Here is a 16,100-nt window from a genome sequence, read left to right as displayed (position 1 = left end):
CTACCAGCCAACTCTCACCTGCACCTACCAGCAAACTCTCACCTGCACCTACCAGCCAACTCTCACCTGCACCTACCAGCCAACTCTCACCTGCACCTACCAGCACTCTCACCTGCACCAACCAGCAAACTCTCACCTGCACCTACCAGCAACCTGCACCTACCAGCAAACTCTCACCTGCACCTAGCAGCAAACTCTCACCTGCACCTACCAGCCAACTTTCACCTGCACCTACCATCAAACTTTCACCTGCACCTACCATCAAACTTTCACCTGCACCTACCAGCAAACTTTCACCTGCACCTACCAGCAAACTCTCACCTGCACCTACCAGCAAACTCTCACCTGCACCTACCAGTAGATGGGTGAAGAGTTCCAAGTTGTACATATTAAGTCACGTCCACAATTATGAGGATGCTCATCCTCATAATTGTGGACGTGACTTAATCAGCTCACAGCTGAAAACAGCTGAGAGTCCAGGAAGTCTTGTTTTCAAATATTCAAGTGTTCATGTAGACGAGTTAATAAACTTCCTTGTGTAAATATAGTTATTTGTGTGACCCTGAAAGTAGGAAAAGGGTGCTTGAAAAAGTCTGTACTTTTATTTTCATAATACCTTTATGAACCCTGGTTTGTAGTGACATGCGGGTCGACCCACAACCTGCGGGTGGGCGGGTTCAGGTAAGCTTACTAGAAAATATCACGGGTCCGGGCGGGCGGGCGGGTCAGAAAGTGACAAAGCAGCCGTACAAACAAGTAAGTTATAAATAAGTAGAGCAAAACTGCATGTAGTAGGCCAGGCTGCATGACTAGTCCACCCTCTCGGTCTCTCTCTCTCTCTCACACACACACACACACACACACACACACACACACACACACACACACACACACACACACACACACACACATGCATACAAGCAAGCAAGCAAGCAGCTTTTTTTGTCAGTTGTGGTTTTGATACATGCATGAGTGTTGAGGCTTCAGCTACGAGGTTTTTCCCTCCATGGTGTCCGTAGCCTTTATACACACCGCCAAAACACGCCTTTCTTTTCTTTTTGGCCAGATGTGTGTGTGTGTGTGTGTGTGTGTGTGTGTGTGTGTGAGTCAGAGAGAGAGAGAGTTCACGAAGGGTCTTTAATGAAGGGTTACTTGTTTTGCTGCTTTTCAACAATAAAGAAAACAGGGCGTCCGGGTGGCGTGGCGGTCTGTTCCGTTGCCTACCAACACGGGGGTCACCGGTTCGAATCCCCGTGTTACCTCCGGCTTGGTCGGGCGTCCCTACAGACACAATTGGCTGTGTCTGTGGGTGGGAAGCCAGATGCGGGTATGTGTCCTAGTCGCTGCACTAGCGCCTCCTGTGGTCGGTCGGGGCGCAGACTGGGGGGGATAGCGTGATCCTCCCACGTGCTACGTCCCCCTGGTGATGTAGCATGTGGGTAAGACTTCTTTTCACTGTCAGGGGAAAAGAAGCGGCTGGAGACTCCACATGTATGGGAGGAGGCATGTGGTGGTCTGCAGCCCTCCCCGGGTCAGCACAGGGGGTGGAGCAGAGACCGGGGCGGCTCGGAAGAGTGGGGTATTTGGCCGGGTACAACTGGGAGAAAAAAGGGGGGGGGAGTAACATAAAGTAAATAGTATAAAAAGAGAATATAAGAAGTAAAAGGTCATGTTTAAAAAGTAGTAAGTATAAAAGTACTGTAAACAGTACACACACAGGAAACGTAATACCACAGTAATACTTGGTACAGGCATGTATGTAAATTTGGCATTTTGAGCACTTGAGCTTTTCAAATCAACTTGTCGTTTCTCCATTTGAGGTTTCCGACCACCAGTCCAAACGTCAGACCTGCCCTCCAACCCAGAACCCGACCCTGCCCCACAGGACCAGAGACACAGCTCCACCACGGCCGCCTCGCTGCCTGACGCAACGACGTGTAATAAAGCAAGAGCATAAGTCACCGTAATGGAGGAGTGGCGCTGGCCGCACACAGCTGCTGTTACACAATCCTGGAGCCCCACACACATCTCCAGCTGCTGTTGTGTAGCAGTTATGTGGCGATTGTGCCCTTCACTGACGGCCATTGTGCTGCATCCATAAACACTCCCTTTGTGCTGCTGGATGTATTTCTTCCTGGCTCACTCTCGTTTCCATACATGCAAGTCTGACATCATGAGACAGCAACAGTGTCTGTCTCATGCCACATCTCTTCTGAGATCCACGGGACCGTAGTGATAACACACACAAGAGTCCAAAAGTGCTTTTAGAGAGTAAACCGTTATTATCTAAGTTAATGATGCAGTCCATAGTCAGCAGATTAAGAGAAAGCATATGACAGGGTGCCAAGAGAGGAGGTGTGGTATTGTATGAGGAAGTCAGGAGTGGCAGAGAAGGATGTAGGAGTGGTGCAGGATATGTCTGAGGGAGGTGTAGCAGTGGTGAGGTGTGTGGTTAGAATGACACATGGGTTCAAGGTGGAGGTGGGATTACATCAAGGATCGGCTCTGAGCCCTTTCCTGTTTGCAATGGTGATGGACAGGTTGACAGACGAGATCAGGCAGGAGTCTCCGTGGACGATGATGTTTGCAGATGACATTGTGATCTGTAGTGAGAGTAGGGTGCAGGTGGAGGAGAGCCTGGAGAGGTGGAGGTATGTACTGGAGAGAAGAGGAATGAAAGTCAGTAGGAGCAAGACAGAATACCTGTGAGAGGGAGGACAGTGGAATGGTGAGGATGCAAGGAGTGGAGGTGATGAAGGCGTATGAGTTTAAATACTTGGGGTCAACTGTCCAAAGTAACGGGGAGTGCAGAAGAGAGGTGAAGAAGAGAGTGCAGGCAGGGTGGAGTGGGTGGAGAAGAGTGTCAGGAGTGATGTGTGACAGAAGGGTACCAGCAAGAGTTAAAGGGAAGGTTTACAAGATGGTTGTTAGACCAGCTATGTTGTATGGTTTGGAGACAGTGGCACTGATGAAAAGACAGGAGGAGGAGCTGGAGGTGGCAGAGATGAAGATGATAAGATTTTCATTGGGAGTCATGAAGAAGGACAGGATTAGGAAGGAGTATATTAGAGGGACCACTCAGGTTGGACGGTTTGGAGACAAAGCAAGGGAGACAAGATTGAGATGGTTTGGACATGTGTGGAGGAGAGATGCTGGGTATACTGGGAGAAGGATGCTGAATATGGAGCTGCCAGGGAAGAGGAGAAGAGGAAGGCCAAAGAGGAGGTTTATGGATGTGGTGAGGGAGGACATGCAGGTGGCTGATGTGACAGAGGAAGATGCAGAGGACAGGAAGACATGGAAATGGATGATCAACTGTGGCGCCCCCTAACGGGAGCAGCCCACAGTAGTAGTAGTAGTAGTAGTAGTAGTAGTAGTAGTAGAATGATGTAGTTAACAGTGTAAAAAACAAAAACGCCGCAATGCAATAAAATGGGCAGAAATATCAATTCAGTCATTGGGGCGGAAGGCAGAAAGACACTCTGGACAGGTCACTAGTCCATCGCAGTACAGCAAGGACTCCCCTTCTCTCTCTCTCTACACTGCATGCTGGGAGGTTGGGTGTATCAGCATGAGTGAGGCTGTTGAATGAGCTTGAGGTAAGAGTAGTTTACTTCTACTTCGTTGCTGGTAAGCGACTGGTAGCTGGTCAGAGTTTGATGGTGTGCAGTATGGCGTCGCCCCACGGGGAGGGTTCGCCTCCCCTGTCTATCAGACCTGGGGTTAGAGTCATGGTTGACCAGCGGTACACTGTGGAACAGGTTCTCCTGGCTGTAGGAAAACAGGTTGGCTATGAGAACATCACGTACGGCTATCGGACGAATAAAGCCATGGTGGCTTTTGTCCGAGAGGAGCGTTTGGTCCACCGGTTGGTTGAGAGTCCTGGTGCCGGACCATCTGTCTGAAGCCGTCTCGCCATTATTTGTGCCATCAACACGTATTACCGTGTCAGGCGTAACTCCGTTTATCCCGAACGAGCTCCTTGAGAAAGAGAACTCTTGCATTGTCAGTGCCTCCATCTTTAATATTTCATCTTTACTGTTTCATCTTTAATGTTTCATCTTTATCGTTTCATCTTTACCGTTTCCTCTTTACTGTTTCATCTTTACTGTTTCATCTTTACGGTTTCATCTTTACTGTTTCAAACTGTCCTTTTCGAAAGCGATCAAGTGAACTGTCCCAGCTATCATTTTTTTATTTTGTATTTTTCCCCCTTTTTCTCCCCAACTGTATCCACACAATTACCCCACTCTTCCGAGCCGTCCCGGTCTCTGCTCCACCCCCTCTGCCAGTCTGGGGAGGGCTGCAGACTACCACATGCCTCCTCCCATACATGTGGAGTCACCAGCCGCTTCTTTTCACCTGACAGTGAGGAGTTTCACCTGGGGGACGTAGCGGGTGGGAGGATCACGCTATTCCCCCCAGTTCCCCCCCCCCCGATCAGGCGCCCCGACCAACCAGGGGACCGTAACATAACATCAGATGTTTGGTTCTGTAGACTTTTAGGTACTTCGTTGCACATTTCACCACCACCAGTGTTAGCAGTGATTATTAGATTATTGTGAGTCACACATTTAGGGGAGGAGAGCTTGGGAGCACACTAGCGCCTCCTCTGGTCAGTACCAGAGGAGGCGCTAGTGCAGCGACCCTGAAAATAAAATACCCTGAAAATAAAATGGGTGTAAACACAACTACTTAACATCGTGTACATCAGAACACATTTTCGTAAAAGACGGCGCTGTCATTTTGCAGCCTGAGCTTTTCATCTTCTGAAAACACGAGGTGGATCCTCTCACAGCAGGATTTGCTTTTGCAGCACCCGTCACTGAAAAACGAAAGCAGGTATCCTGACTTCATATACTAAGATTAAATCTAGTCTTCAGTCCATCAGAGGGAGGTGTTATCTGTACGCTCATCCTCTATGACAAGTAAGTCACTAACAGTGACTTAAAAAAATCTACCTACAAGCAACACAGACAGAATCTGAATGTTCCTGTTCACCCCCCCCCCTCTCCCCTCCGCCTCTGGAGAGCCTCAGTTCAGTGGACTCCATTTTAACTGATGCCATGGGCACCATTAGTATGAACCCCGGAGGGCTGGCACCCTGCCCAAACACCTCAGAAATGTCAGCAGTGAGACAGGTCAGAGAGAGGGAGAGAGAGAGAGAAGGAGAAAGTGAGAGAGAAAGAGGGAGGAGAAAGAGGGAGGAGAAAGAAAGCGAAAGAGAGGAGAGAAAGAGAGAGAGAGAGCGAAACAGACTTGGTTTGGGCGCCGGCTTGTCATACAGCCATACAGCTGCTGCAGAAAGCTAAAAATACCTCCTACTTCAGAGTGCTGTTTCTGCACAAGACAAAAACAGCCGGTGAGTTCAGGTCGGCCGGCTGTTAATACCGCTGACCTCGGCTCCGTTAAGTGACGTAACGGCAGCTCCACTTCCTGCTTTTCAGAGTTCACATCTGGACACTTATTCAGGCAGGCTGTGGTATTGTGTCCTCTGGTAATGTGTGAGATGCCATTCGGTTCAGTTCAGTCATCAGGATGTGACCACACAGGATGCAAGGCGTGCCGCACTGACTTACCATTACCTCTTATTATTACCCAGCGTTATGGCAGAGTGGGACGAGATGCTCCAGAGACAGAGAGAGAGAGAGATCTGAGGGCTCTCACCCCACCAAAGAGACTTTCATGAACGTTGTTTTATAAATGGGCTGTTAGGGCGTCCAGGTAGCATGGCGGTCCATTCCGTTGCCTACCAACACGGGATCTCTGGTTCGAGTCCCCGTGTTACCTCTGGCTTGGTCGGGCGTCCCTACAGACACAGTTGGCCGTGTCTGCGGGTGGGAAGCCGGATGTGGGTATGTGTCCTGGTCGCTGCACTAGCGCCTCCTCTGGTTGGTCGGGGCGCCTGTTCAAAGGGGGAGGGGGAACTGGGGGGAATAGCGTGATCCTCCCATGCACTACGTCCCCCTGGTGAAACTCCTCACTGTCAGGTGAAAAGAAGCGGCTGGTGACTCCACATGTATGGGAGGAGGCATGTGGTAGTCTGCAGCCCCTGCTTGGGTCACAGGAAACTGAGTCAGCTGACAGGAGTGCAGAGACAGACCAAGGATCTGCCAGCGGAGGTGATGTCCTGGACGTCCCTGCAGCAGCCAGCAGAAACTCTGAGTCAGACTGACAGTCGTGTGCAGATACACTACGACACACAACGACTTGCCTAAATCACATATACACACACTGCTTTTATTTTGTGTGTTTTGCTTTCTTGCCTCTTCACGCTGCTGCACATGCATGTGTCACTGCCAGCTGACAGGGCAGGTGTAGAAACCACACAGTTAGCAAGCAGCACCCGGACTGAAGCACTACCCAGGTCAGACAGCAGGCTTGCTACGCCACGCCACGCCACGCCACGCCACGCCACGCCACGCCAGCAGCCGAAGAAAACACTGCCTGCAACTGGCCCCAACCAAATACAAGCTTCAGTAAAACAATGGTAGGCCTGGTTTGACCCATGTACAGAGAGAGAGAGACAGAGAGAGAGAAAGAGAGAGACAGAGAGAGCGATAGACAGAGTGAGACAGAGACAGAGTGAGACAGAGAGAGAGAAAGACAAAGTGAGACAGAGAGAGACACAGATAGAGAGAGAGAGACAGAGTGAGACAGAGAGAGAGACAGAGAGAGACAGAGTGAGAGAGAGACAAAGTGAGAGAGAGAGAGAGACAGAGTGAGAGAGAGAGAGACAAAGTGAGAGAGTGAGACAGAGAGACAGAGTGAGAGAGAGAGAGAGAGAGAGACAGAGTGAGACAGAGAGAGAGACACACACAGAGAGACAGAGAGAGAGAGAGAGAGAGAGAGAGACAGAGTGAGACAGAGAGAGAGACACACACAGAGAGACAGAGAGAGAGAGAGAGAGAGAGAGAGAGAGAGACAGAGACAGAGACAGAGTGAGAGAGAGAGAGAGTGAGACAGAGAGAGAGACAGAGACAGAGTGAGATAGAGAGAGAGAGAGAGAGAGAGAGAGAGAGAGACAGAGAGAGAGAGAGACAGAGAGAGGAGGGTTAAGAGGTAATTTTTATGCTTGCACTATTCAATTTAACTGAATCGATGTCTGGAGTGACAGTTGGCTTGTTCAAGTGATAATTTCCTCATCACATGGCCTGACCGAATATCCGCACCCCGGTCTGCATTAACCACCTCATTCACACATAACCCGGAAACCTTCCCTCAATGTCATGTGCCGGGTTCATGTGTGAACGTGATCCGGAGTACATATTCTGTAAAATTTCAATTGCCAATTCTCCAACAATACCAAATGACACTAGTCTGAAGGCAAGCCGTCAGACTGCCTTGTTAAGCACACCGGTTTTCGCCCCTCACCAGCCCTGCTGGTAGTCCTACTGGCCAGCGGGCCTCTCCCATGCCTGGCGACAGGGTAGAGCAACACATGGTAGTGATAGGAGACTCCATTACCCGCAATATCACATTAGCTCCACCAGGCTTGGTTCGCTGTTTACCCGGGGCCAGAGTCTCCGACATAGAGGCTAATCTTAGGGTGCTGGCATCACGGAGGGAGAGTCAGGGAACCCAGGCACACAGCACCACTACTTTCAGCAACATTGTTATTCATGTGGGCACCAATAATGCTAGGATGAAGCAATCAGAGATCACAAAAGCCAGCCTAGTCAGGACACCTGAGTTTGCCAGAAAGATGTGTTGGCATCCATTAATTGTCTCTGGTCCCTTACCTGTGAGGGGTAATGATGAGATGTACAGTAGGCTCACCTCAATCAACCGCTGGCTGGCTCGTTACTGTAACTAGCAAGGATTCGGCTTTGTTGATAACTGGCCTTCTTTCTGGGGCTGCCCTTACCTGCTGAAAGTGGACGGCATTCATCCTACCGGGGACGGCGCCGCTCTTTTGTCTAGCAATATAGATACTAGCTGTCTACGTTTAGTTTGACACTAGGTACTTATCATTCAGCAGGTTGCAGGTGATTAGAGAGCCTGCTAGGTTTAAACCCAGTGTGGATGTGGAGTCAACTAGTTCAGCTAACGTGTCTGGTCAAGGATCTTCTCATAGTGTAGATTATCCGACTGACAGCTTGGTCTACAACACTGAGACCGTCTCCCTACCCTGCTGTATCGCTCCCAAGCTCTCCTCCCCTAAATGTGTGACTCACAATAATCTAATAAGCCCTCCTAACACTGGTGGTGGTGCAATGAAGTACCTAAAAGTCTACAGAACCAAGCATCTGATGTTATGTTAGGGTCCTCTGGTTGGTTGGGGCGCCTGTTCAGGGGGGAGGGGGAACTGGGGGAATAGCGTGATCCTTCCACGCACTACGTCCCCCTGGTGAAACTCCTCACTGTCAGGTGAAAAGAAGCAGCTGGAGACTCCACCTGTATTGGAGGAGGCATGTGGCAGTCTGCAGCCCTACCCAGATCAGCAGAGGGGGGCGGAGCAGCGACCAGGGCGGCTCGGAAGAGTGGGGTAATTGGCCAATTACAATTGGGGAGGAAAAGGGGGGGTAGTAAAAAAAAAGCGCACTTGTGTATTTATATATTTGTACTTTACCAAGTGAGCCAAACCATGTTGCTCTTAGTGTCTGAGAACCGTGGCCTTCTGTCAGCACGCAGATGACCGCTACAGCACGACACCAGTTCTGACGAACAGAATGAAAGAATGATTTGAAAAAAGTTTTGTTTCTCTTTCGTAAAATTGTTTCATCCATCAAGTATACTGTTCAGCTTACACGCCCAAACTGTCGACTTAATGCAACACTGACAAGTCTTTAAACACAAACGTATATTCTTTCCATGTGAAGACAAGATGACCCTGTTCCAACTATGGCGGCGCTCCTTTGGATTTCATGTATCAGGAGGTACATCTTACACTCTTCACCTTCATCTTCATAAATGTTCCAGCTTGCACTGAAAGGAGGCTCACTGCCATAAATGCAAAGAAGAGAGCCATATTTCTGCATTATCAGGGTATTTCAACTTGCACTTGACTCCTCTGCAAAATGCGGTGTGCTTCAAATGCAACTGTCTGAAAGCAAATCAGACCAATTTCAAACGGTAACGATGAAACGTATCGTCGATGGTTTGAACTTCAGAAACAGACTATCAAGGTGAGAAAGAGACATCGGAAGGCTCCAGAACTTTCCAGTTATCCGTCCATTCCATTATCCAAACTGCTGGAACCCATCCCAGCAGTGACTGGGCGGGAGGCAGGGAGACACACCGGAGAGACCGCCAGTCCACCACAGGGCCGACACAGTCACACCTAGGGACAACCCAGCACTGCCGATTCACTGGATTGTCCCTAGGTGTGAATGTGTTGGCCCTATGATGGACCAGCGGCCTGTCCGGGGTGTCTCCCTGCCTCCCGCCCACTGGCTGCTGGGATGGGCTCCGGCATCCCGTGATCCCAGTTGGGATGGGCGGTTTGGATAACGGAATGGATGGATGACTTTCCAGTCAAACGTGGCTCAAGTCTGTGATGGGACAAACGAGTCATAACATGAACCATTCAGTTCATCAACACATTCAGAAGGCACACACCCAGTATTTACACACCACCACTATCTCTTTCTGCATTCCTTCTTTCTTTTCCTTACCTTTATCTGCTGATCGGTTTGACACAAACTACAACACACACAGCCAAATGAGGCCCCGTTGCACACTGAACGCCTTGTTTAAAGTCTCAGCTGAGAAGAAACGTAATCTGGCATTGTTAACTTTCTGAAGGGAAAAGCCGAGATATTATCAGATTAGCTAGATCCCTGGACTGTCATAACCCTTTCTGACATCCTGTCACATGAACAAGTCAAGTGACAAAAGAGGAACGCAGATGGTTTACAGCTGATCTGTCAAACCCAAGGTTAAAGGATTGGGGTGGGGGGTCTGACCGGAAGAAGTAAACATATCACGTACTAACAAATGACATATTTTGACACTTCTTTTATAGTAAAGTGTGTGGCTGTCAGTAAAGCTGAGCTTGAAAATGAACAAGTTAATTATAATATGGATCATGTTGTCTCTAATGAAAAATCAGTCCACACATCCAGATCAGGTTTTATGTGTGTGTGGACAGTTCATCCAAATCCAAAAGACTGTCAACCAGTCTCTCTCTGCAGATCTGAATTTTAGATATCTGACGTTTCATACCTTTCTTGTACTTGTGGATGGGAAGTTTCTTCAGTTGGTCTTTGCGCAGGCGGCTCCTGCGAGCTCTGTGACGATCCTGGACGAATTTGGTGATCTAGTCACAACAGAGAAAGTCATTAATCAAATAGCCCATGTACACTGATGAGCCAAAAATTATGACCACCTGCCTAATACACTGTTGGTCCTCCATGCACTGCCAAAACAGCGCCAACCGGCCAAGGCATGGACTCTGCAAGACCCCTGAAGATGTCCTGTGGTATCTGGTACCAAAACATTAGCAGCAGATCCTTCAAGTCCTGTAAGCTGCAAGGTGGCACTGCCATGGATCAGACCTGTTGATCCAGCACATCCCACAGATGCTCAATTGGATTGACATCTGGAGAATGTGGAGGCCAGGGCAACACCTTCAACACCTCATCATATTCCTCAAACCATTCCCAGTGTGGCAGTGTGCAATATCCTGCTGAAAGAGGCCTCTGCCATCAGGGAATGCCAGTGCCATGAAGGGATGTACCTGGTCTGCAACAGTGTTTAGGTAGGTGGCACATGCTAAATTGAAATCCACGTGAATGGCCGGACCCGGGGTGTCCCGGCAGAACATTGTCCAAAGTATCGCACTCCCTTCACCGGCTTGTCATCTTCCCTAGGCAAACAGCGCACACGTACATGGCCATCCACATGATTTAAAAGAAAATGGTGCTCATCGGAGCAGGCAAACTTCTTCCACTGCTCTAAGGTCCAGTTCCGATGCTCGCATGCCCATTGTAGGCACTTTTGACAGTGGACAGAGTTCATCATAGGCACTTTGACCAGTCTGCGGCTATGCAGCCCTAAACGCAGCAGGGTGAAATGCACTGTGTTGTGACAAATTCCTCTCCTAACCATCATGCAATCTTCTGTCACCTGTGCCACAGTAGACCTTCTGTTGGTTTGAACCAGATGGTATAGCCTTCGTTGCCCTCGTGCATCGATGAGCCTTAGGCACCCAACACCCCGTTGCCGGTTTGTGGTTTGACCCTCCTCGGACCACTGTCGGTAGGTACTCACCACTGATTGGGAGCACCCCACAAGCCTTGCCATTTCAGAGAAGTCCTGACTCAGTCATCTGACCATAAAAATTTGGACCTTGTCAAAGTCGCTCAGGTCTTTACTCCTTCATCCAACACAGTGATTATGAGAACTGATTCTTTGCTTACCATCTAATCCACCCACACCTTGACATGTGCCCTTGTTTGGAGATGATCATCGTTATTCGGTTCACCTGTGAGTGGTCATAATGTTTTGTCTCATCAGTATATATCCTTCAAAGCACCACCGCCTACTTCTCTATGGGTCCTTTTGAACTCTAAATCTAAGAGAAAGAGTTTCAAGACTAGAAATTAAAGATTAAGACTGAAAATTGAAGACTAGAAGTGTTGATGAAGTCTCATTAAAAATTTCCATGTAGACTGTACTATATTCTAAACACAATCTATCGAATTGTGTACTTCATAACCATGATCGTGAGTTTTATTTAGGATTCAAACACACGCATTGCGAGACATCATTTTTCTACTAGTGAGCCAAGTCACAGGGAAACACGCTAACAAAGTCATCCATATGAATGTGTGAACAACCTTTAAAATGACAGTCGGTTATTGCAGTTCAGCAAGAGGCTAACCTGAGTAATTTCTCCAAAGACACCATCATCCATTTAACCTTTATATTAACTCACCATGAAGACAACGATGAGGATGAGGCAGATGCCCACGATGATGAGGAAGGGGATCAGGTAGTATTCCAGCGGCAGGCTGAAGTCGGGTATCAGGACCACATGACCCCTGGCGAAACAAAACACAGCCGTTTTTCAGGCGAGAAAAAGAATATGAAGTGTTACATCACGGCGGCTGGCAGACATCGGAAACACTCCCTGTGGCCATGGTGTTTGAAGGAGGCTGTATGACAGCAATGTTTTGTCACGGCTCATCGTCTTTAACAGCTGCCAAGACAAGGCCACTCTTTCTCTCATCATTCCTATTACTACTACTACTACTACTACTTTCGGCTGCTCTCATCATTCTTATTAAACTGCCCGAAATCAGAATCTACTACAACTACTACTACTACTACTACTTTCGGCTGCTCCTGTTAGTCAAGTCAGTCAAGTCAAGTTTATTTATATAGCACATTTAAAACAACCACAGTTGAACCAAAGTGCTGCACAAGCTTAAAATACAATTTAAAATAAGTGACACATATGAATATAAACATACATGTAAAGAAGACATAATAAAATAAAGAATATAAAATGTAAACAATAAAACATGAGAGTAAAAGTATATTTCCACAATAAAATCAGTGTCAAGCTCAACTTGAATTGAATGCCAGCGAGAAGAGGTAGGTCTTTAACCACGATTTAAAAGTCTCTAGGGTCTGAGCAGATCTTATGTGTACTGGTAAGTTGTTCCAGAGATCAGGAGCAGCCACTGCAAAGGCTCTGTCACCCCTATTCTTAAGCCTGGATCTGGGAACATGTAGGAGCATCTGGTTTGTTGACCTGAGTGTATGATGATGTATGAGCTCAGATAAATAAGATGGTGCTAGCCCATTTAAAGAGTAATAAAATCTTAAACTGGATCCTGAAACAGACAGGAGGCCAATGAAGGGAGGCCAGTACAGGCGTTATGTGATCACGTCGTTTCTTTCCTGTCAGCAGGCGAGCAGCTGCATTTTGTACAAGCTGCAGGCGACGAAGCGACGACTGAGCTACACCAACATACAATGAGTTACAATAATCCAAACAAGAGGTAATAAATGCATGAATTACCCTTTCAAGATCATTTGGAGGGGGATAGGCCTTTACTTTTCCCAGAAGTCGTAATTGAAAAAAACTTGTTTTGAGTACTGAGTTTATTTGTTTATCAAAGCTAAAAGAGCTGTCAAAAATCACACCAAGATTCCCAACAGAAGAGTGACTGTAGGAAGCTAAAGGGCCAAGAGCACTATCATAACCATCCAGCAGATCAGGCTGTCCATATACAATACTTTCAGTCTTAATTTGATTTAGTTTCAGGAAATTTAACTCCATCCATGTTTTGACATCCCTTAAACAACTCAACAAAGCCTGTATAGACTCTCTGCTGTTTGTTTTTATAGGCAGATAGATTTTCAAATCATCAGCAAAACAATGAAAAGTCATATTGTGTTTTTTAAAAATGGACCCCAAGGGCAGCATATACAATGAGAAGTGAATGGGGTCCAAAATGGAGCCTTGGGGGACCCCACAGTTAAGTGGGGCAGCAGCTGAAGAGAATTTTTGTATATGGACAGAAAAGCTTCTATTTGACAGGTAAGACTTGAACCATTCTAGGGCAGTACCTTTAATGCCTACACATAGCTCAAGACATGATAAAAGAATATTATGGTCAACCGTGTCGAAGGCAGCAGTTAGGTCCAAAAGCACCAGAACAGCAGAGTTCCCAGAGTCCACAGTTAAAAGAAGATCATTTAAAACTCTTAAAAGGGCCGTTTCAGTGCTGTGACGTGATTTGAAACCAGACTGGAACTTTTTACAAATGCCATTAATTAGGGGTTAGGGGTCGCCACAGAGATCATCCATTTCCATCTCTTCCTGTCCTCTGCATCTTCCTCTGTCACACCAGCCACCTGCAAGTCCTCTCTCTCCACCTCCATAAACCTCCTCTTGGCCTTCCTCTTTTCCTCTTCCCTCGCAGCTCCATATTTAGCATCCTTCTCCCAATATACCCAGCATCTCTCCTCCACACATGTCCAAACCATCTCAATCTTGTCTCTCTTGCTTTGTCTCCAAACCGTCCAACGTGAGCGGTCCCTCTAATATACTCGTTCCTAATCCTGTCCTTCTTCGTCACTCCCAGTGAAAATTTTATCATCTTCAACTCTGCCACCTCCAGCTCCACCTCCTGTCTTTTCATCAGTGCCACTGTCTCCAAACCATACAACATAGCTGGTCTCACAACCATCTTGTAAACCTTCCCTTTAACTCTTGCTGGTACCCTTCTGTCACACATCACTCCTGACACTCTTCTCCACCCACTCCACCCTGCCTGCACTCTCTTCTTCACCTCTCTTCTGCACTCCCTGTTACTTTGGACAGCTGACCCCAAGTATTTAAACTGATACACCTTCATCACCTCTACTCCTTGCATCCTCACCATTCCACTGTCCTCCCTCTCATTCACACATATGTATTCCGTCTTGCTGCTACTGACTTTCATTCCTCTTCTCTCCAGTGCATACCTCCACCTCTCCAGGCTCTCCTCCACCTGCTCCCTACTCTTGCTACAGATCACAATGTCATCTGCAAACACCATAGTCCACAGAGACTCCTGCCTGATCTCGTCCGTCAACCTGTCCATCACCATCAGAATCAGAATCATTATTTGGCTAAGTGTGTTTGCACATTCATGGAATCTGACTCCAGTTTAGTGGCTCTCAGTGTATTTACATAGAATAACAGCACAACAATCTTCAGGAATATATACATACAAGGAATGACTATATGCAGGTGAAACAGGAAGGCAATGGAGCGGAGTGCAAAGATGCTGGAATATATATGTTAGAAGGTTACTTATACATATCAGGTAGGTGGACATGACAGAATATGCATGTATACGTACAATATAGAGTACATACAGCGTGCTTGGATTTATTTTGACAATATTAAGTGTTCGTCAGAGTGACAACCTGCGGAAAGAAACTGTTTTTATAACTGGTTGTTTTGGCATACAGTGCTTTGTAGCGCCTACCAGAGGGGAAGAGTTGGAACAGGTTGAGACTAGGGTGTGATGGGTCTGCAGTGATGTTGCCTGCCTGTTTCCTGAGTCTGGAGGTGTATAAGTCCTGAATGGAGGGCAGGCTGTCACCAATGATTTTCTCTGCAGTCTTGACTGTCCGTTGTAGTCTGTTGTTGCCCTGTTTGGTGGCCGATCCAAACGAGACAGTGATGGATGTGCAGAGAACAGACTGGATTATTGCAGAGTAGTACTGAATCAGCAGTTCCTGAGGCAGGTTGAACTCCCTGAACTGACGGAGCAAGTACATCCTCAGCTGGACCTTTTTGATGATTGTGTCTGTTTGACACCCACCCTAGGTCATGGGAGATTGTGGATCCCAGAAACCTGAAGGTTTCCACAGCAGATGCAGTTCGGTTGAGTATGTTGAGGGGGACAGTGTTGGGGGGTCTCCTCCTGAGATCCACTGTCATTTCCACAGTTTTGAGCACATTCAGCTCTAGGTTGTTATGACCACACCAGAGGTCATATGTGGTCAAAATGGTCAAATGAGATCATCACACAAAGAACAAACAGCTCCATCTGCCTAATGAATTTCACAATGCTTGCTAATGGGTTATACAAGTGCAAGACAGATTTACAACGCTTGCTGTCTTCACAACTCCAACTGGTCTACAGCAACACAACATCATGTGCATTGCACGCACACAACATGCACACAAAGTGCCAAGTGGTGGAAATCACCCGCATTGAAATAAGTTAAATTCAATTCAATTCAATTTCTTGTCATTAAAAACAATGTGCAGCAGGCACATGTTAAAAATGAAATGAGGGCTGCGGTTTCACCAAACAGTGCAAGACAGACAAACACAGCAAACACAGTATAAGATATACACACATAAAGACCAAAAGCTAAAAAATAAGTTCAAAAAGAGCAAGAGTACAACATATTTAAAAATATCTACAGACATTCAGTGGGTAGCCAGGTTCAGGTGGGCAACAGCTTGTGGAAAGAAGCTGTTTTTGAGCCTGGTAGTGCGGGCTCTGAGGCTCCTGTAGCGCCTCCCAGAGCGCAGGGGGGAGAACAGTCCATGGTTGGGGTGGGTGGGATCTCTGCTGATGCTCAGACCCCTTTGAAGGCAGCGTTTGTGATAAATGTCTTTTATGTCTGGGAGCTGGGTA

The 16,100-nt window shown here is 47.4% G+C and overlaps 1 protein-coding gene across 1 annotated transcript in view; it reads right to left on the bottom strand.

Moving 5' to 3' along the window:
* rnf13 (ring finger protein 13) overlaps window positions 1–16,100 on the bottom strand; it is a 100,583-nt gene that overhangs the window by 12,862 nt on the left and 71,621 nt on the right. The window contains exons 7-8 of the mRNA XM_056276484.1: window positions 11,882–11,987; window positions 10,168–10,261 (exon numbers count right to left, since the gene is read on the bottom strand). Of these exons, the coding sequence (XP_056132459.1) occupies window positions 10,168–10,261; window positions 11,882–11,987 (200 nt within the window). The remainder of the gene's footprint in view (window positions 1–10,167; window positions 10,262–11,881; window positions 11,988–16,100) is intronic.

The sequence above is a fragment of the Lampris incognitus genome, chromosome 3 (genome assembly GCF_029633865.1).
Source record: "Lampris incognitus isolate fLamInc1 chromosome 3, fLamInc1.hap2, whole genome shotgun sequence".
Classification (NCBI taxonomy): domain Eukaryota; kingdom Metazoa; phylum Chordata; class Actinopteri; order Lampriformes; family Lampridae; genus Lampris; species Lampris incognitus.
The sequence above is the reverse complement of the archived record's forward strand: the minus strand, read 5'-3'. Positions and strand labels throughout refer to the sequence as shown.